The sequence below is a fragment of the Ranitomeya variabilis genome, chromosome 2 (assembly GCF_051348905.1).
Source record: "Ranitomeya variabilis isolate aRanVar5 chromosome 2, aRanVar5.hap1, whole genome shotgun sequence".
In the NCBI taxonomy this organism is placed as follows: Eukaryota; Metazoa; Chordata; class Amphibia; order Anura; family Dendrobatidae; genus Ranitomeya; species Ranitomeya variabilis.
This window is the reverse complement of record NC_135233.1, coordinates 276,291,136-276,313,336: the sequence shown is the minus strand read 5'-3', so window position 1 is coordinate 276,313,336 and position 22,201 is coordinate 276,291,136. Positions and strand designations below refer to the sequence as shown.

The 22,201-nt window shown below is 46.4% G+C and overlaps 1 protein-coding gene across 4 annotated transcripts in view; it reads left to right on the top strand.

Annotated features, from left to right (window-relative positions):
• Positions 1-22,201, top strand: part of TEX11 (testis expressed 11) — a 301,033-nt gene that overhangs the window by 167,087 nt on the left and 111,745 nt on the right. For all 4 annotated transcript variants that reach the window (XM_077284979.1, XM_077284978.1, XM_077284977.1 and 1 more), the window contains one exon: positions 962-1,045. In XM_077284979.1, coding sequence (XP_077141094.1) covers positions 962-1,045 — 84 coding nt within the window. The remainder of the gene's footprint in view (positions 1-961; positions 1,046-22,201) is intronic.

Below are 22,201 nucleotides of genomic sequence, written 5' to 3'. Positions count from 1 at the left end.
GATGGAGATCGCGGCGGACATTTTCCTGAAGCCGATATGCGAACTCACTGAAAAAACGGGGTGACAGGTTCCCTTTAAGAGAGGCCGCAAGTTTGGCTTTCCTCCCTACAGTGTTAACATCAACAAACATTTTTGGGGAGCAGAATAAGTGTGACATGAAAAGCGGGTGCATGTCATGAACAGGCCAGTGGACACTAGTGCACTAGGTAGCCATGTCTGTTGTAAATGTTTTCTAAATACAGCATTTAGGTATCTTTCACACATCATCTTTTTTTAATGTTTCTGAAAAAAACACCATGGATTTCTAGTGTTTTTTTCAGTGTTTTTCACAAGCAGTTTGTGAATTTTTTTTAATTATATTTGTGTCATGCACTTTTAAGTCCTACATAGAAACCTCTGGGAAAAACAGCACAAAACACCAATCACAGTGTGTTCTGTGTTTAAAACCAAATCACAGAACCTAAGAAGTCGCAAACAGGGCCACTTTGCATCCAGAAGCCTTTATAAGCTATGTAAACGTTTTCGTGCAGTGTTTTGCTTTTTTTTCTTCTAAAAACAATGTGAAAATGTCAAGGGAACAATATGAAAAGCAATGCAGAATGTTATGTCCGAATCCATCCTTACAATGTTTGATCATGCAGTGCTATGTATTCAGTGCATAAAGGCTATTTATTGTATAAGAGCTCGCTCACACAAGCATATAGCTCAGACGAGTGCTATCCGATTTATAGAATGGGACATTGACCCATGTTATTCAATGGGGCAGTGCTGATGACCATTTTTTTTCACTGTGGAAAAAAAAAATCACAGCATTTCCCAGATCAGATTAGAGCAGATGCAGAAGGACTTTGGCAAGGAATAGTGTCCCCAGTATCACCAAATCTTTTTCACAAATCACATCAAAAGCACATCACAAATCTTTTTCACATTGAATATCATTTGATTAAACTTTCTCTTTTAGCTGACAAGAAGTTAGAAGATCCCTTGATCTGGAAGGAGAGGCATGAACAATGTATCACGGAGGCTCACTGGTTCAGGAAAATTGGTAAGCAAGGTGCACATTAGCTTTTGGAGTTCCATTTTTCAGTTTTGTTGTAGGAACATAAAAACAGAAGTTATACAAGAAACAGAATCCTCACTTGAGAGACACAAAAAGAGTGACAGAGCCTGCAAACAGAGGCTCAAATACAAGTTTGAATCTTTCCTTACATTTACACTATTATCTTTAGGTTAGGCTATATTCCCACGATGAGTATTTGGAGGGATTGTGGTGTTTCACATTTTTTCTACAGCATTTCTGCACCTATTAGGCTACTTGCCTTTTTGCATTGCATTTTGAGTGGGGTTAATCCACCAAATCCTGGCTATATGCCAGCAGGTGAATGTCTCATCAAGTTAATTTTCCACAAATCATTGTCTATAGGACTACGCATAAATCCTATATATTTAGACTTTTATCAAAGTAGGCTGCACCTATCAGTTCATGGATATACTATACACTGTGCACTTCACCAGTAGATGCCATTTAAAATTCAACAGCCATTAGCCACCCCAACGTTTCACCATGCGGTTAGAATAAGCTAGCCAAATGAGAGCCAGATGTTTTAAAGACTATGTAACATTACTGTCGACATTCCTGCATGGTTTCCCATCCCTCCACCATGCATGGACACAGACTCACCACTCCAGGCCGTGCAGTGAGTTCTCTGTCCTCTGCTGGCTGTGCATACTTCCTGTCCCGTCTGTCTGCATCTGCGTTTTTTTGTCTGTCCGCATTGGCGGTCCCCTGTCTGTCCACACTTGTGGTCCAGTACCCCCCCTTGCCTAATACCAAGTTCTCCCTGAATCCGCTGCTGTCCGTCCTGTCTTAACTGGGTCCTACACCTGCCTGTATAGCAGTCGTGTCTGCCAGCACCTTCATATCTGATTGAGGGCTCAGCTGCAATGTGACCTAAGTCAGTTCTGGTATAGCACCTGGTAACGCCTCCCTGGGCTCTCCTTGGATCGCGGCACCGTCAGTTACTGTTATGGAAATATTTGGGTTGGATAAATATATCCCTGTGTGTGCTGTGGCCGCTCCCAATTAGACTGAGTATTTTGAGCGCTCATCAAGAATGGACTGTACACAACTGTGACAGAACAACATTCCATCAATACTGGTACTTTATTGTACATACATAGTTTTATATTTTCAAATAGAAAGGAGTGGTTAGGGGTTGTCAGGGGTGGTTAGTTAATTACCATATTGTCTAGCTCCTCTGTCATTGGTTATCTAAACATATATGGAATATTGTGATTAACGCTCATATGACTGCTGATTAAGCTGATTAAGCAACTAAAATTGAGCTCTCTGCATGTAGGACAGAGTTGAGACATCTGACACTGTTGGTCTGCCGTTTCAGCAAGATTCAGCTATATTCTAGACATTATTTCAGACATCTGACCCAACTTCTGCTTTTTGGGATGGAAAACCCCATATGATCTGTCTGGGTTATATCAGGCTTATATCAGTTCGTGTCAGCCATTTTAAACCATTGATTATAATGTATATATTAGCTGCGAGCATATAAGTATATATTTGATTATAGAAGAGTATACATGCAAGTGAGATCTACATGATATATATATTTCTATCACAAGCCCCCCTTAGATATCACTTGCCCTAATCCTAGCCTCCTGTCCCAAAGCGCTGCAACTCTTTTGTGCTGTCGGCGAACTGACACAAGCCTAACGCCTGTGCCCCACTCCGTACAGACTTTTCGCAAATGGGCGGTCAGGAGATCTGTCCCTAAAGGGGGTTCGTTGCAATCAGTCTCTTAGTCAATAGCAGGTGTAGTGAGCGATGTGCAGTCTTTATCAGGTAGGTCATCTGTTCAGTCAGGCAGGGCATCCACAACATCATTCAGGCTTGGATGTCATCTTCTGGTAGGGGAGCTTTCTTGCAATGCGATGAGTGGATCCAAGTGGGTCTTCCCTCCAGTTTCACAGAGTTTGGTGTCATCAGCAGCACTTGAGCAGGACCATCAAATCTGGGATCGAGTGGTGTTCTCCTTACAAACTTTTTCACCAACACCCAGTCTCCTGGCTTCTAGGAGTGCATACCGGACACTGAATCTGGATCTGGCAATGAAGAAAAAAACTCGAGAATGGATGTTAGCAAGTTTCTTTCAATTACATAAGCAGACAAAGTATCATATTACATAGTCAGATGCTGAGGGAAGGGATACCCCTAACCTGGGACTAGACACAAACAAAATTTCATACGGTGACAGCTTTGCTGGGCCTCTGGGAGTATGCCTAACACTGAGTAGTGTGATTGGGAGTGTGTAGGCCTAAGTATGACCCTACTGCTGACTAGATCTCTCGTGTGAGGTTTGTTGTGAATGCGGGTCCCTGGTCACTCTCTATCACTTCTGGGACCCCATAGCTGCATATCTCGTCTCTGAGAGTAGCTTCTTTGCAGTAGTCTTTGCTGACTGATTCCTCACTGGGAAAGCTTCTGGCTGTCATCCTGAGAACATGTCCACGACCACAAGGGCATATTCGAATCCTCCACTTGGCAGAATTTGGATGTGGTCTATCTGGATCCTCTGGGAGGGGTACGGTAGTCTGGCAAGATGATGTATGGGAACTTTCTCAATTCTTCCAGGGTTGCATTGGCCACAGGTCAGACAGCTGTTTATGAACTTGGCTGTTAGGGTGGAGATTTCTGGGGCGAACCAGTAAGCACCAATCGGATCATTCATCTGTGCCTTTAATCTGTGTGCGTGCCCATGTGCCCACTGGACCATGATAAGGTACATGCTTCGGGGTAAACAGGGTTTGTAATCCATTGAGTATACCCTTCCTTCTTCATGTGCTGCTCTCTTCTGCATCCAGCATTCCTTCTTGTCCTTTGGGGCTTGCTCTTGCAGCTTTTTTTTTGAGCAGATCACAGGACGTCATTTGGTCAGGCTTCTTGTCTTCAGTCGTCATGTAGTAGCCGTCCGGCTCTACGACCTCTTCCACTTTTCCATATTGTCTTCCCTTGACTGCTTCTTTGGCTGCCATATCAACCATGTTGTTGCCCCGTGCCTCTACTGTGTTTAGTTTTCCATGCGCTTTGACTTTTAGTATTGTCACCACTTTTGGAAGTTGAAGTGTGTTCAGCAGGTCCTTAATGGCTCCATTGATGCTTCACGGTTGTTCCGCTTGCTGTGATGAAGTCCCTTGCAGCCCAGATGGGTCCGAAGTCGTGTGCTATGCCATGCGAGTACCTTGAATCGGTATACATTTTCTCAGTCTTGTCTTCTGCCATCTGGTAGGCCTTCATCAGCGCTATCAGTTCTGCTTCCTGGGCTGACAGACTGGGCGGCAGACTTCTGGACCACAGGATCTCTTGATTGCTGGTCACTGCACATCCCGTGTGGAATCTTCCTTCATCATCTGCAAATCTGGAGCCATCCACAGAGAAGATCAATTCTGGGTTGGTCAGTGGTAGGGTTGAGCGACTTTCATTTTTTTAAGATCGAGTAGGGTTTTGGGAAACCTGATTTTGTCCAGAGTCGAGTCGAGTGCAGTCGGCCGATTATCGCTAAAAGTCGGGGATCGACCGAAACACGAAACCCAATGCAAGTCAATGGGGAAGCATAGTCGGCAGTGAGTGGAGGCCAGGAAAACACCTACAGTGCCCATTTTAATGCCAAAAACATCCATTCTTGTTTCTGAAGCTTGCCAATCTTAATTAACTGTATAATAATAGTTGGGCATAGGGAATTGGGGGAAAGTTGTGGGGGGAGTAGGGCTGGCTCAAGTTTTTCGTGGGCCCAGGAAATGCGGACTACGTCACGGCGGTGTTGCAGGGAAAGGTAAGTATTTAAAAGTTGCAAGTGCTGTGATCCTGAGCAAGCAGGGGGGGGCCCACTCGTTCGCATTGCCACTGGCACAGGGCCCCTCAAAGTACGGCGGTGTGTTTGCATGGCGGGGGCGCCTCCCACCAGCAGCGACACTTTTGCGTACTCTGAGGGGCCCTGTGCCAGTGACGTCGCCAACGAGTATGCCCCCCCACCTGATGAAGGAACCTGCACTTTCATCTGCACCTTCCTCTTTGTCCCTGTGTAAGGTGGTATAACATGCGGGAAGGGGAACCTTACTTTCAGCAGGGTCAGATTCTGGCTGTGTAGAGTACAAGGGGAATGTAGTGGTCTAGGTCAATGTACCAGCAGACTCATTTAGCAGTGGCTGGGCAATGGGCAGGATGAGGAGGAAACAGATATAGGGCCAAAGAATAAAGTAGGCTACATGCAGTTCAAAATTGGTAACAGGACTAAACAGGCGGCATTGCTTTGTTCAGTGGAGTAGCAAACCCAAGAGCAGCAGACACTGTTTCAAGGGCCTAACCACACTAGTAGGCCAAATGCAGTTTAATATCTGATAGTATAGGGCGAAAGCCAGAATGTGGAAGCTCAGCTTTGTTCAGTTGAGGACAACACCAGGGAGGGGCAGACACCTTTAGTAGGCCGGAAAAGCCTATTGCATTTTTTAAAATGGTAATTTGGAGCAGAAGGTTGAAGCTCAGCTTTATTTAGTTGAGGGCAACACCAGGGAGGGGCAGAAGCCGTTAGTAGGCCCTAACCACCATTTTTTTTTTTTTAAACCACTTAATGAGAGCCGGAAGGTTGAAGCTCAGCTTTATTTAGTTGAGGACAACACCAGGCAGGGGCACACAGACAGACACCTTTAGTAGGCCGGAAAAGCCTATTGCATTTTTTAAAATGGTAATTTGGAGCAGAAGGTTGAAGCTCAGCTTTATTTAGTTGAGGGCAACACCAGGGAGGGGCAGAAGCCGTTAGTAGGCCCTAACCACCATTTTTTTTTTTTAAAACCACTTAATGAGAGCCGGAAGGTTGAAGCTCAGCTTTATTTAGTTGAGGACAACACCAGGCAGGGGCACACAGACAGACACCTTTAGTAGGCCGGAAAAGCCTATTGCATTTTTTAAAATGGTAATTTGGAGCAGAAGGTTGAAGCTCAGCTTTATTTAGTTGAGGACAACACCAGGCAGGGGCACACAGACAGACACCTTTAGTAGGCCGGAAAAGCCTATTGCATTTTTTAAAATGGTAATTTGGAGCAGAAGGTTGAAGCTCAGCTTTATTTAGTTGAGGGCAACACCAGGGAGGGGCAGAAGCCGTTAGTAGGCCCTAACCACCATTTTTTTTTTTTAAAACCACTTAATGAGAGCCGGAAGGTTGAAGCTCAGCTTTATTTAGTTGAGGGCAACACCAGGGAGGGGCAGAAGCCGTTAGTAGGCCCTAACCAAAGTTGAAGGCCAAATGCAGTTTAATTTCTGATACTATAGGCCGAAAGCCAGAAGGTGGAAGCTCCGATTTAGACAGTGGAGGACAATTTGAATTAGGGACTGCAGACAGACTTAGTAGGCTGTCCCCTGTGGACCATGCATCCACCACATTAACCCATTGCGCCGTAATGGACACGTAATCTTCCGTGGCCATGCCTACAGGTCCATGCGTCTGTTGTCAGGTGCACCTTTGTACTCACAGATTGCCAGAGTGCATGGACAATGCGGTCTTCTACATGCTGGTGGAGGGTTGGGATGGCTTTTCTCGCAAAAGAAGTGTCGACTGGTTAGCTTGTAGCGTGGTACAGCGTAGTCCATCATGGCCTTATTAATAGTAAATAAAATATATAACTAGGCTCTATGAACTTTTAAATAGGTTCCAGGGGTACACGGGCAGCATTGGTGTGGTCAGTGGAGGAGTATTGCAAGTAGGGGCTGCAGACAGGCTATCAAAGGCCTAAAATAACAAACAGTAGGCAGTCATGGCAGTTTTACATCGGTTACATGGATACACAGGCAGGCACTCCAGGCAGCATTGTGGTCAGTGGAGGAGTATTGCAAGTAGGGGCCGCAGACAGGCTATCAAAGGCCTAAAATAACAAACAATAGGCTCATTGCAGTTTTACAGCGGTTACATGGATAGACGGGCAGGCAGCTTGGTGGTGAGTGGAGGAGTATTTAAAGTAGGGACCGCAGACAGGCTATCAAAGGCCTAACATAACAAACAATAGGCTCATGGCAGTTTTACAGCGGTTACATGGATACACGGGCAGGCAGCTTGGTGGTCAGTGGAGGAGTATTTAAAGTAGGGACCGCAGACAGGCTTCAAAGGCCTAACATAACAAACAATAGGCTCATGGCAGTTTTACAGCGGTTACATGGATACACGGGCAGGCAGCTTGGTGGTCAGTGGAGGAGTATTTAAAGTAGGGACCGCAGACAGGCTTCAAAGGCCTAACATAAGAAAATGGGCTGGCTGTAGGCACTTTATAATTGGTTCCAGGGGTACACGGGCAGCAGTGGTCTGGTCAGTGGAGGACTAGTGGAAGGAGGGACCGCAGACAGGCTTCAAAGGCCTAACATAAAAAAATGGGCTGGCTGTAGGCACTTTATAATTGGTTCCAGGGGTACACGGGCAGCAGTGGTCTGGTCAGTGGAGGACTAGTGGAAGGAGGGACCGCAGACAGGCTTCAAAGGCCTAAAATAACAAACAATAGGCTCATGGCAGTTTTACAGCGGTTACATGGATACACGGGCAGGCAGCTTGGTGGTCAGTGGAGGAGTATTTAAAGTAGGGACCGCAGACAGGCTTCAAAGGCCTAACATAAGAAAATGGGCTGGCTGTAGGCACTTTATAATTGGTTCCAGGGGTACACGGGCAGCAGTGGTCTGGTCAGTGGAGGACTAGTGGAAGGAGGGACCGCAGACAGGCTTCAAAGGCCTAAAATAACAAACAATAGGCTCATGGCAGTTTTACAGCGGTTACATGGATACACGGGCAGGCAGCTTGGTGGTCAGTGGAGGAGTATTTAAAGTAGGGACCGCAGACAGGCTTCAATGGCCTAACATAAGAAAATGGGCTGGCTGTAGGCACTTTATAATTGGTTCCAGGGGTACACGGGCAGCAGTGGTCTGGTCAGTGGAGGACTAGTGGAAGGAGGGACCGCAGACAGGCTTCAAAGGCCTAACATAAAAAAATGGGCTGGCTGTAGGCACTTTATAATTGGTTCCAGGGGTACACGGGCAGCAGTGGTCTGGCCAGTGGAGGACTAGTGGAAGGAGGGACCGCAGACAGGCTTCAAAGGCCTAACATAAAAAAATGGGCTGGCTGTAGGCACTTTATAATTGGTTCCAGGGGTACACGGGCAGCAGTGGTCTGGTCAGTGGAGGACTAGTGGAAGGAGGGACCGCAGACAGGCTTCAAAGGCCTAAAATAACAAACAATAGGCTCATGGCAGTTTTACAGCGGTTACATGGATACACGGGCAGGCAGCTTGGTGGTCAGTGGAGGAGTATTTAAAGTAGGGACCGCAGACAGGCTTCAAAGGCCTAACATAAGAAAATGGGCTGGCTGTAGGCACTTTATAATTGGTTCCAGGGGTACACGGGCAGCAGTGGTCTGGTCAGTGGAGGACTAGTGGAAGGAGGGACCGCAGACAGGCTTCAAAGGCCTAACATAAAAAAATGGGCTGGCTGTAGGCACTTTATAATTGGTTCCAGGGGTACACGGGCAGCAGTGGTCTGGCCAGTGGAGGACTAGTGGAAGGAGGGACCGCAGACAGGCTTCAAAGGCCTAACATAAAAAAATGGGCTGGCTGTAGGCACTTTATAATTGGTTCCAGGGGTACACGGGCAGCAGTGGTCTGGTCAGTGGAGGACTAGTGGAAGGAGGGACCGCAGACAGGCTTCAAAGGCCTAAAATAACAAACAATAGGCTCATGGCAGTTTTACAGCGGTTACATGGATACACGGGCAGGCAGCTTGGTGGTCAGTGGAGGAGTATTTAAAGTAGGGACCGCAGACAGGCTTCAAAGGCCTAACATAAGAAAATGGGCTGGCTGTAGGCACTTTATAATTGGTTCCAGGGGTACACGGGCAGCAGTGGTCTGGTCAGTGGAGGACTAGTGGAAGGAGGGACCGCAGACAGGCTTCAAAGGCCTAAAATAACAAACAATAGGCTCATGGCAGTTTTACAGCGGTTACATGGATACACGGGCAGGCAGCTTGGTGGTCAGTGGAGGAGTATTTAAAGTAGGGACCGCAGACAGGCTTCAAAGGCCTAACATAAGAAAATGGGCTGGCTGTAGGCACTTTATAATTGGTTCCAGGGGTACACGGGCAGCAGTGGTCTGGTCAGTGGAGGACTAGTGGAAGGAGGGACCGCAGACAGGCTTCAAAGGCCTAACATAAAAAAATGGGCTGGCTGTAGGCACTTTATAATTGGTTCCAGGGGTACACGGGCAGCAGTGGTCTGGCCAGTGGAGGACTAGTGGAAGGAGGGACCGCAGACAGGCTTCAAAGGCCTAACATAAAAAAATGGGCTGGCTGTAGGCACTTTATAATTGGTTCCAGGGGTACACGGGCAGCAGTGGTCTGGTCAGTGGAGGACTAGTGGAAGGAGGGACCGCAGACAGGCTTCAAAGGCCTAAAATAACAAACAATAGGCTCATGGCAGTTTTACAGCGGTTACATGGATACACGGGCAGGCAGCTTGGTGGTCAGTGGAGGAGTATTTAAAGTAGGGACCGCAGACAGGCTTCAAAGGCCTAACATAAGAAAATGGGCTGGCTGTAGGCACTTTATAATTGGTTCCAGGGGTACACGGGCAGCAGTGGTCTGGTCAGTGGAGGACTAGTGGAAGGAGGGACCGCAGACAGGCTTCAAAGGCCTAACATAAAAAAATGGGCTGGCTGTAGGCACTTTATAATTGGTTCCAGGGGTACACGGGCAGCAGTGGTCTGGTCAGTGGAGGACTAGTGGAAGGAGGGACCGCAGACAGGCTTCAAAGGCCTAAAATAACAAACAATAGGCTCATGGCAGTTTTACAGCGGTTACATGGATACACGGGCAGGCAGCTTGGTGGTCAGTGGAGGACTAGTGGAAGGAGGGACCGCAGACAGGCTTCAAAGGCCTAACATAAAAAAATGGGCTGGCTGTAGGCACTTTATAATTGGTTCCAGGGGTACACGGGCAGCAGTGGTCTGGCCAGTGGAGGACTAGTGGAAGGAGGGACCGCAGACAGGCTTCAAAGGCCTAACATAAAAAAATGGGCTGGCTGTAGGCACTTTATAATTGGTTCCAGGGGTACACGGGCAGCAGTGGTCTGGTCAGTGGAGGACTAGTGGAAGGAGGGACCGCAGACAGGCTTCAAAGGCCTAAAATAACAAACAATAGGCTCATGGCAGTTTTACAGCGGTTACATGGATACACGGGCAGGCAGCTTGGTGGTCAGTGGAGGAGTATTTAAAGTAGGGACCGCAGACAGGCTTCAAAGGCCTAACATAAGAAAATGGGCTGGCTGTAGGCACTTTATAATTGGTTCCAGGGGTACACGGGCAGCAGTGGTCTGGTCAGTGGAGGACTAGTGGAAGGAGGGACCGCAGACAGGCTTCAAAGGCCTAACATAAAAAAATGGGCTGGCTGTAGGCACTTTATAATTGGTTCCAGGGGTACACGGGCAGCAGTGGTCTGGCCAGTGGAGGACTAGTGGAAGGAGGGACCGCAGACAGGCTTCAAAGGCCTAACATAAAAAAATGGGCTGGCTGTAGGCACTTTATAATTGGTTCCAGGGGTACACGGGCAGCAGTGGTCTGGTCAGTGGAGGACTAGTGGAAGGAGGGACCGCAGACAGGCTTCAAAGGCCTAAAATAACAAACAATAGGCTCATGGCAGTTTTACAGCGGTTACATGGATACACGGGCAGGCAGCTTGGTGGTCAGTGGAGGAGTATTTAAAGTAGGGACCGCAGACAGGCTTCAAAGGCCTAACATAAGAAAATGGGCTGGCTGTAGGCACTTTATAATTGGTTCCAGGGGTACACGGGCAGCAGTGGTCTGGTCAGTGGAGGACTAGTGGAAGGAGGGACCGCAGACAGGCTTCAAAGGCCTAACATAAAAAAATGGGCTGGCTGTAGGCACTTTATAATTGGTTCCAGGGGTACACGGGCAGCAGTGGTCTGGTCAGTGGAGGACTAGTGGAAGGAGGGACCGCAGACAGGCTTCAAAGGCCTAAAATAACAAACAATAGGCTCATGGCAGTTTTACAGCGGTTACATGGATACACGGGCAGGCAGCTTGGTGGTCAGTGGAGGACTAGTGGAAGGAGGGACCGCAGACAGGCTTCAAAGGCCTAACATAAAAAAATGGGCTGGCTGTAGGCACTTTATAATTGGTTCCAGGGGTACACGGGCAGCAGTGGTCTGGCCAGTGGAGGACTAGTGGAAGGAGGGACCGCAGACAGGCTTCAAAGGCCTAACATAAAAAAATGGGCTGGCTGTAGGCACTTTATAATTGGTTCCAGGGGTACACGGGCAGCAGTGGTCTGGTCAGTGGAGGACTAGTGGAAGGAGGGACCGCAGACAGGCTTCAAAGGCCTAAAATAACAAACAATAGGCTCATGGCAGTTTTACAGCGGTTACATGGATACACGGGCAGGCAGCTTGGTGGTCAGTGGAGGAGTATTTAAAGTAGGGACCGCAGACAGGCTTCAAAGGCCTAACATAAGAAAATGGGCTGGCTGTAGGCACTTTATAATTGGTTCCAGGGGTACACGGGCAGCAGTGGTCTGGTCAGTGGAGGACTAGTGGAAGGAGGGACCGCAGACAGGCTTCAAAGGCCTAACATAAAAAAATGGGCTGGCTGTAGGCACTTTATAATTGGTTCCAGGGGTACACGGGCAGCAGTGGTCTGGTCAGTGGAGGACTAGTGGAAGGAGGGACCGCAGACAGGCTTCAAAGGCCTAAAATAACAAACAATAGGCTCATGGCAGTTTTACAGCGGTTACATGGATACACGGGCAGCTGAGTGGAGGAGTGGTGCAAGGAGTGTCTGTCCCAGTACTCCCAAAATATAAATAGATGTTAATGTCTCGCAAAACAACCAAAACAAAAAAAAAGGTGGCATACTTAGGTACAGGGGTGGGCTCATCTGCTGAGTTTCTGACATAGTAATTTGGCAGTAACTATTTAATGGTGCCAATATAGGACACAGACACAGACTACTTTAAGTTGCATCGTAGATGTCTACAAATTTGTATTGTCAGTGCCAGACATTGAATGATGTCAGCGAATAGACTAAAGATTGGTGGAGCTGTGCGACATAATTTTGCATGTGGTAGAGCACATTTTGAGCTGGGGTAGGGGGGAACTCTCTAGAGGCCGGCGGGACCGCCCCAGGGCCCCTCATGTTACAACGGTGTGTCTGACGTTGGGTGCGCACCACCACCGCCAGAGACACTACATTGTACTATGAGGGACCCAGTAGCAATGCCGTCAACCAAAAGCGAGCACACCCACCTCTTCAGACAAACAGCAGTCTCACGGGTGCTTGCGCCAAGTCGCGATACCACGGCCCCGTGTGGGGAGTTTGGCCATTTAGGGAGGTGTAAACATGTCGTATGCTGTACAATCAGCTGCAGCAAATTAGACATTAGAAAAGTAATTCACAGGCAAGAGCCTTTCATAGGAAAGCTAGGTGTCGGCCGGGCAAGGTGGGGCAAAAGATTTCGAAATCCAGTTGTGGTTCATTTTAATGAATGTTAGATCGTCAACATTTTGGGTAGCCAGACGAGTCCTTTTTTCGGTTAATATTGAACCTGCAGCACTGAATACTCTTTCTGATAGGACACTTGCTGCCGGGCAAGCAAGCTCCTGCAATGCATATTCTGCCAATTCTGGCCAGGTGTCTAATTTGGAGGCCCAGTAATCAAATGGGAATGACGGTTGAGGGAGAACATCGATAAGGGATGAAAAATAGTTAGTAACCATACTGGACAAATGTTGTCTCCTGTCACTTTCAATTGATGCAGCAGTACCTGTCCTGTCTGCGGTCATAGCAAAATCACTCCACAACCTGGTCAGAAAACCCCTCTGTCCAACGCCACTTCTGATGTGTGCACCCCTAACACTCCTAGTCTGCTGCCCCCTGGAGCTCGTGTGAGAACGATCACGTGCGCTGTGTGCTGGGAATGCCTGAAGCAAACGGTCAACAAGAGTTGATTGTTTGGTTGCTAATATTAGTTCCAAGTTCTCATGTGGCATAATATTTAGCAATTTGCCTTTATAGCGTGGATCAAGGAGGCAGGCCAACCAGTAATCGTCATCGTTCATCATTTTCGTAATGCGTGTGTCCCTTTTTAGGATACGTAAGGCATAATCCGCCATGTGGGCCAAAGTTCCAGTTGTCAAATCTCCGGTTGTGATTGGTTGAGGGGCAGTTGCAGGCAAATCTACGTCACTTGTGTCCCTCAAAAAACCAGAACCCGGCCGTGACACGCAACCAATTTCCTGTGCCCCCGGGAAAGGTTCGGCATTAAAAATATACTCATCCCCATCATCCTCCTCGTCCTCCACCTCCTCTTCGCCCGCTACCTCGTCCTGTACACTGCCCTGACCAGACAATGGCTGACTGTCATCAAGGCTTTCTTCTTCCTCTGGTGCAGACGCCTGCTCCTTTATGTGCGTCAAACTTTGCATCAGCAGACGCATTAGGGGGATGCTCATGCTTATTACGGCGTTGTCTGCACTAACCAGCCGTGTGCATTCCTCAAAACACTGAAGGACTTGACACATGTCTTGTATCTTAGACCACTGCACACCTGACAACTCCATGTCTGCCATCCTACTGCCTGCCCGTGTATCCTCCCACAAATAAATAACAGCACGCCTCTGTTCGCACAGTCTCTGAAGCATGTGCAGTGTTGAGTTCCACCTTGTTGCAACGTCTATGATTAGGCGATGCTGGGGAAGGTTCAAAGACCGCTGATAGGTCTGCATACGGCTGGCGTGTACAGGCGAACGTCGGATATGTGAGCAAAGTGCACGCACTTTGAGGAGCAGGTCGGAGAACCCAGGATAAGTTTTCAATAAGCACTGCACCACCAGGTTTAAGGTGTGAGCCAGGCAAGGAATGTGTTTCAGTTGGGAAAGGGAGATGGCAGCCATGAAATTCCTTCCGTTATCACTCACTACCTTGCCTGCCTCAAGATCTACTGTGCCCAGCCACGACTGCGTTTCTTGTTGCAAGAACTCGGACAGAACTTCCGCGGTGTGTCTGTTGTCGCCCAAGCACTTCATAGCCAATACAGCCTGCTGACGCTTGGCAGTAGCTGGCCCATAATGGGACAACTGGTGTGCAACAGTGTCATCTGCCGATGGAGTGGTTGGCAGACTGCGTTCTGTGGAAGAGCTGTAGCTTCTGCAGGAGGACGAGGAGGAGGAGGAGGAGGGGGTGCGAACGCCTACAGCCAACTGTTTCCTAGACCGTGGGCTAGGCACAACTGTCCCTAAATTGATGTCGCCTGTGGACCCTGCATCCACCACATTCACCCAGTGTGCCGTGATGGACACATAACGTCCCTGGCCATGCCTACTGGTCCATGCATCTGTAGACAATGAACGCCCACGACGACCTCTTGCACCAGACTTCCTCATTGTTTTAAAATCTTAACCAAAGTAACTTTATTTGTTGCTGTCAAACAACTTACACGGTGAGCTATAACTTCAGTATGATTTCAATATCCCTTAACAGGTTGGTGAGACCACAAGGAAAATCAGGCACAATGTTACACACTCTGTTTTCTGTGGCACAAAATCACAGAGATGACACACACGCAGGACTGTCACTCAAGCACTAATGTCAATATTAATCTCCCACCTAATTTATTTATTTTTTTTTCTCAGGGAGACTTTAGAAACCAAATAATATAAAAAAAAAAAAAAAAAAAAAAAAAAAGGCTTTCTATGGCCCACAATTAGAGAGAGAGAGGTGGCACACCCAGGAGTCAAGACTGGCGCACAAGCTGAAAGGGCAATATTACTCTCCCACTGTTTTTTTAAGTTTTTTTTTATTTCAGGGAGACTTTAGAAACCAAATAATATTAAAAAAAAAAAAAAAAAAAAATAGGCTTTCTATAGCCCACTGAATGAGAGAGAGAGGTGGCACACCCAGGAGTCAAGACTGGCACACAAGCTGAAAGGGCAATATTACTCTCCCACTGTTTTTTTATGTTTTTTTTTTTTTTTCAGGGAGACTTTAGAAACGCAATAATATTTAAAAAAAATAAATAAATAGGCTTTCTATGGCCCACTGAATGAGAGGGAGAGAGGTGGCACACCCAGGAGTCAAGCCTGGCACACAAGCTGAAAGGGCAATATTACTCTCCCACTGTTTTTTTATGAATTTTTTTATTTTTAAGGGAGACTTTAGAAACCCAATAATATTTAAAAAAAAAAAAAAAATAGGCTTTCTATGGCCCACTGAATGAGAGGGAGAGAGGTGGCACACCCAGGAGTCAAGACTGGCACACAAGCTGAAAGGGCAATATTACTCTCCCACTGTTTTTTTATGTTTTTTTTTTTTTTTTCAGGGAGACTTTAGAAACCAAATAATAAGAAAAAAAATAAATAAATAAATAGGCTTTCTATAGCCCACTGAATGAGAGATAGCACACACAGCAGTGGCACACAAGCCCTGACTGAGGCCAATATTTTTCTCCCACTGATTGATGTAGTGTTTTTGTGTTGAGGTAGATTTTAGAACACAAATCAAGGAAAAAAAAAAAATGCTTTCTATGGCCCACTGAATGAGAGAGAGGTGGCACACCCAGGAGTCAAGACTGGCACACAAGCTGAAAGGGCAATATTACTCTCCCACTGTTTTTTTATGTATTTTTTTTTTTTCAGGGAGACTTTAGAAACCCAATAATATTTTTAAAAAAAATAAATAGGCTTTCTATGGCCCACTGAATGAGAGGGAGAGAGGTGGCACACCCAGGAGTCAAGCCTGGCACACAAGCTGAAAGGGCAATATTACTCTCCCACTGTTTTTTTATGAATTTTTTTATTTTTAAGGGAGACTTTAGAAACCCAATAATATTTAAAAAAAAAAAAAAAATAGGCTTTCTATGGCCCACTGAATGAGAGGGAGAGAGGTGGCACACCCAGGAGTCAAGACTGGCACACAAGCTGAAAGGGCAATATTACTCTCCCACTGTTTTTTTATGTTTTTTTTTTTTTTTTTCAGGGAGACTTTAGAAACCAAATAATAAGAAAAAAAATAAATAAATAAATAGGCTTTCTATAGCCCACTGAATGAGAGATAGCACACACAGCAGTGGCACACAAGCCCTGACTGAGGCCAATATTTTTCTCCCACTGATTGATGTAGTGTTTTTGTGTTGAGGTAGATTTTAGAACACAAATCAAGGAAAAAAAAAAATGCTTTCTATGGCCCACTGAATGAGAGAGAGGTGGCACACCCAGGAGTCAAGACTGGCACACAAGCTGAAAGGGCAATATTACTCTCCCACTGTTTTTTTATGTATTTTTTTTTTTTTAAGGGAGACTTTAGAAACCCAATAATATTTAAAAAAAAAAATAAATAGGCTTTCTATGGCCCACTGAATGAGAGGGAGAGAGGTGGCACACCCAGGAGTCAAGCCTGGCACACAAGCTGAAAGGGCAATATTACTCTCCCACTGTTTTTTTATGTATTTTTTGTTTTTTAAGGGAGACTTTAGAAACCCAATAATATTTAAAAAAAAAAATAAATAGGCTTTCTATGGCCCACTGAATGAGAGGGAGAGAGGTGGCACACCCAGGAGTCAAGACTGGCACACAAGCTGAAAGGGCAATATTACTCTCCCACTGGTTTTTTTTTTTAGGTATTTTTTTTTTTTTCAGGGAGACTTTAGAAACCAAATAATATTAAAAAAAAAAAAAAATAGGCTTTCTATAGCCCACTGAATGAGAGATAGCACACACAGCAGTGGCACACAAGCCCTGACTGAGGCCAATATTTTTCTCCCACTGATTGATGTAGTGTTTTTGTGTTGAGGTAGATTTTAGAACACAAATCAAGGAAAAAAAAAATGCTTTCTATGGCCCACTGAATGAGAGAGAGGTGGCACACCCAGGAGTCAAGACTGGCACACAAGCTGAAAGGGCAATATTACTCTCCCACTGTTTTTTTATGTTTTTTTTTTTTTTTAAGGGAGACTTTAGAAACCCAATAAATTTAAAAAAAATAAATAAATAGGCTTTCTATGGCCCACTGAATGAGAGGGAGAGAGGTGGCACACCCAGGAGTCAAGACTGGCACACAAGCTGAAAGGGCAATATTACTCTCCCACTGTTTTTTTATGTATTTTTTGTTTTTTAAGGGAGACTTTGGAAACCCAACAATATTTAAAAAAAAAATAAATAGGCTTTCTATGGCCCACTGAATGAGAGGGAGAGAGGTGGCACACCCAGGAGTCAAGACTGGCACACAAGCTGAAAGGGCAATATTACTCTCCCACTGTTTTTTTATGTATTTTTTGTTTTTTAAGGGAGACTTTAGAAACCCAATAATATTTAAAAAAAAAAATAAATAGGCTTTCTATGGCCCACTGAATGAGAGGGAGAGAGGTGGCACACCCAGGAGTCAAGCCTGGCACACAAGCTGAAAGGGCAATATTACTCTCCCACTGTTTTTTTATGTATTTTTTGTTTTTTAAGGGAGACTTTAGAAACCCAATAATATTTAAAAAAATAAAATAAATAGGCTTTCTATGGCCCACTGAATGAGAGGGAGAGAGGTGGCACACCCAGGAGTCAAGACTGGCACACAAGCTGAAAGGGCAATATTACTCTCCCACTGTTTTTTTATGTATTTTTTGTTTTTTAAGGGAGACTTTAGAAACCCAATAATATTTTAAAAAAAAAATAAATAGGCTTTCTATGGCCCACTGAATGAGAGGGAGAGAGGTGGCACACCCAGGAGTCAAGACTGGCACACAAGCTGAAAGGGCAATATTACTCTCCCACTGTTTTTTTATGTATTTTTTGTTTTTTAAGGGAGACTTTAGAAACCCAATAATATTTAAAAAAAAAAATAAATAGGCTTTCTATGGCCCACTGAATGAGAGGGAGAGAGGTGGCACACCCAGGAGTCAAGACTGGCACACAAGCTGAAAGGGCAATATTACTCTCCCACTGTTTTTTTATGTATTTTTTGTTTTTTAAGGGAGACTTTAGAAACCCAATAATATTTAAAAAAATAAAATAAATAGGCTTTCTATGGCCCACTGAATGAGAGGGAGAGAGGTGGCACACCCAGGAGTCAAGCCTGGCACACAAGCTGAAAGGGCAATATTACTCTCCCACTGTTTTTTTATGTTTTTTTTTTTTTTTTCAGGGAGACTTTAGAAACCAAATAATAAGAAAAAAAAAAAATAAATAAATAGGCTTTCTATAGCCCACTGAATGAGAGATAGCACACACAGCAGTGGCACACAAGCCCTGACTGAGGCCAATATTTTTCTCCCACTGATTGATGTAGTGTTTTTGTGTTGAGGTAGATTTTAGAACACAAATCAAGGAAAAAAAAAAAAATGCTTTCTATGGCCCACTGAATGAGAGAGAGGTGGCACACCCAGGAGTCAAGACTGGCACACAAGCTGAAAGGGCAATATTACTCTCCCACTGTTTTTTTATGTATTTTTTGTTTTTTAAGGGAGACTTTAGAAGCCCAATAATATTTAAAAAAATAAATAAATAGGCTTTCTATGGCCCACTGAATGAGAGGGAGAGAGGTGGCACACCCAGGAGTCAAGACTGGCACACAAGCTGAAAGGGCAATATTACTCTCCCACTGTTTTTTTAGGTATTTTTTTTTTTTCAGGGAGACTTTAGAAACCAAATAATATTAAAAAAAAAAAAAAAAAAAATAGGCTTGCTATAGCCCACTGAATGAGAGATAGCACACACAGCAGTGGCACACAAGCCCTGACTGAGGCCAATATTTTTCTCCCACTGATTGATGTAGTGTTTTTGTGTTGAGGTAGAATTTAGAACACAAATCACGGAAAAAATAAATAGGCTTTCTATGGCCCACTCAGTGAGAGATGGCACACACAGGGATGGCACTGTAGCAGAAATGCCAATCTTAATCTCCCACAAAAAAAAACAAAAAAAAAAAAAAAACTGTCCTACAATTACTATCTCCCTGCAGTAATGTAAGCCAGGTATGGCAGGCAGCAATAGGAGTGGACTGATGCACAAATTAAATAAAAAGTGTGGACAAACAAAAAAGATAGCTGTGCAGAAAGGAAGGAACAAGAGGATATGTGCTTTGAAAAAAGCAGTTGGTTTCCACAGTGGCGTACACACAGCAATACAGCTATCACGGAGCCTTCTAGGGCAGCCCAATGAGCTACAGCGCTGAGGGGAAAAAAGAAAAAAAATAGCTTCCACAGTCCCTGCACACCGAAGGTGGTGTTGGACAGTGGAAATCGCTGCAGCACAAGCGGTTTGGTGGTTAGTGGACCCTGCCTAACGCTCTCCCTGCTTCTGACGAAGCGGCAGCAACCTGTCCCTAAGCTCAGATCAGCAGCAGTAAGATGGCGGTCGGCGGGAACGCCCCTTTATAGCCCCTGTGACGCCGCAGACAGCAAGCCAATCACTGCAATGCCCTTCTCTAAGATGGTGGGGACCAGGATCTATGTCATCACGCTGCCCACACTCTGCGTTCACCTTCATTGGCTGAGAAATGGCGCTTTTCGCGTCATTGAAACGCGACTTTGGCGCGAAAGTCGCGTACCGCATGGCCGACAAGCACAGGGGTCGGATCGGGTTTCATGAGACGCCGACTTAGCCAAAAGTCGGCGACTTTTGAAAATGATCGACCCGTTTCGCTCAACCCTAGTCAGTGGCTCTTCTGCCACCTTGGGTAGTCCTGCTGTTTCCTGTTGCATGATGCTGAAGCAATCATGGTCATCCGTCCGGAGCAAATTCAGATCCCATGCAGACTTTTATCTGAGGGTCCATATCTGTATCCCCCTTTGGGAGTGGGAGTAGAGTGGACGGGTTGAGGACTGTGCATCTGGAGATGGTGACATTGTTGGGCAGGAGTAGAGAGCACTGGAGGCGAAGATGCCTGGCGGTGGAGAGATGTTTTAGCTGGGTTTGGTTGAGGATTGCTGAGATGTCATGCAGAGCCAGGATTTCCAATGTTTTTTTCCACTGATGTCAGTAGTCCTGTCCAGGAGGGCGTGTGCTGCAACTGCTGCTCTCATGCGGGAGGAAGAGGCTTCCCTTGCAACTGGATCCAGGCAAGCTGAAAAGTAGTCCGAAAGTCTCTGCTTTCCCCCCTGAAGCTGTGTCAGGACTCCAGTAGCAAGGCCTTCTCTTCTCATCAAGTAGAGACGGAATGGCTTCTTGTAGTCAGATAGGCCTAGTGCTGGCGCTGAGACTACAGAGCCTTTTAACTTCTTGAACGAACTGAAGGCCACATCTGTCTGGAGGAACGGGGTCATGCTGACGTATTCACACAGAGGCTGCATTAGGACGGAAGCATCAGGGATCCAGGCTCTGCAATACGAAACTAGACCAAGGAAGGCCTGTAGCACCTTTGGAGTTCTCGGAGGGACCATCTTCTCCACTGTGGTCTTCTGGTCATCTGTCAGGTGTTTCGCCTGGTGAGCAATACAGTGTCTCTGGAACGTAACTTGCTTCAGACACCACTGGACTTTGTTCTTTGAGATCTTGCAGTGCTGCTCCGCCAGGTAGAGTAGGAGATACAAGGAATGGGCTTTACACGTGTCAAAGTTAACTGCACAAAGGAGTAGATCGTCCATGTATTGTAGCAGGGTTACTTCTGCATGTTCTGCGACCCAGTTGGTGAGGACTGTGGACATTGCTTTGGTGAACTGTGAAGGGCTGTTCTGGGCCCACTGTGGCATCACTGTCCATGTATGCTGTCCCCCCTGGTGCGTTAAGGCAAACAGGAACTGGTCATCCGGGTGAAGGGGAACACTGGAGAAAACATTAGCCAGGTTGTTCACTGTGACCACTTTTGCTGTGGCAGGCACATTTGAGAGCAGAGTGTGCGGATTCAGAACAATTGGAGTTTCAAACACATCGCGTCATTCACAGCTCTCAGGTCATGTACCATTCTGAACTTGGCTGGCTCTCCTTTTACAGTCTTTTTCCTTGACGGGGAAAAGCGGGGTATTGCAAGGCGATGTGCGAGGAACAATGATTCCTATTTCCAGGTAGACCTTCAGTTGGTCAGAGGCAGCTTGACTCTAGGCCTGGCCTGGGCCTTACGAGGGTACGGGGTACATGGCTTGAGTGACACCCGTACTGGGGCAACTTGAGGTTTTCTCATGTGCTGGGGACCCTTAGACCATAGACTTTCTGGTACTACATCCAGTACCTCCTTGGGTAGGCCTCATCGATTGTTTAATGTTCTTGTAGGGCCGCCAGCATGACTCTTCTCGGGTCAGGGATGAAGAAAGTGTCACTGTCCCATCTTCCTGGAACACTGTGGTTGCCTTCAGCTTCTGCAGTAGGTTCGCTCCCAGCAGGTTGAGTGGCAGGTCCTTTACACCACAAACTGGGACAGGATAGAGTGTCCTGGCTGAGTGCACACGCTCAGTGGCTTTGTAAGCTGAGAATGTCTGACTTGACCATCAATGCCCATGCGAGACACAGAGGATTCTGATAGGCAGGTGGGATCAGCGAGTTCCACAGGTGTCATCACACTTCTGGCTGCACCACTTTGGATCTGACAACGCCATCCACTTTAAGGGTAATTTGAGGTATTGGTCCTGCAGATGAAGTTTTACATGTCAGGAGCATAGTGTCTTGCGGGCCTGGCTTGCTTGCCTCTGTCCTATGGACGGGGTACTTCACTGCTTTCTGCACTTCTTCCTTGACCTGTTTCTCTGGACCAACTCTTGGGTTGCATGGGTCCAGTTTCTTCGGGGGCGTGGGTGCTTTGCACTGGTTCTGGTAATGGCCAAACTTGCCACAGATGTAACACTTGACACTTTTTCTGTCTTTGTAGGGTGGTTGCGCTTTCAGGTCAGTGGTCACAATGAGTGGGGCTGTCTTCTGCACCCCTGGTTGGGACTCAATCCCTTTGGCTACTGTGGACAACGGCATGATGGGTACTGTAGCGGCAGCGGGGTCCGGCCTGCTGATTGAAGCTGCGGTGGTAAGACGGGGTCTGCAGGTGCATTCGTGGCGAGGCCCGGGGGTGCCATGAGACCGGCGGCTGCATCCAACCCAAGGTCTTGGGGCATTACAGGGGCTGTGGCTGCATCTGCCATCACTTCTTCCCCCTGCTCCAACATAGCTTCTCCCCTTTGCTAACCTTA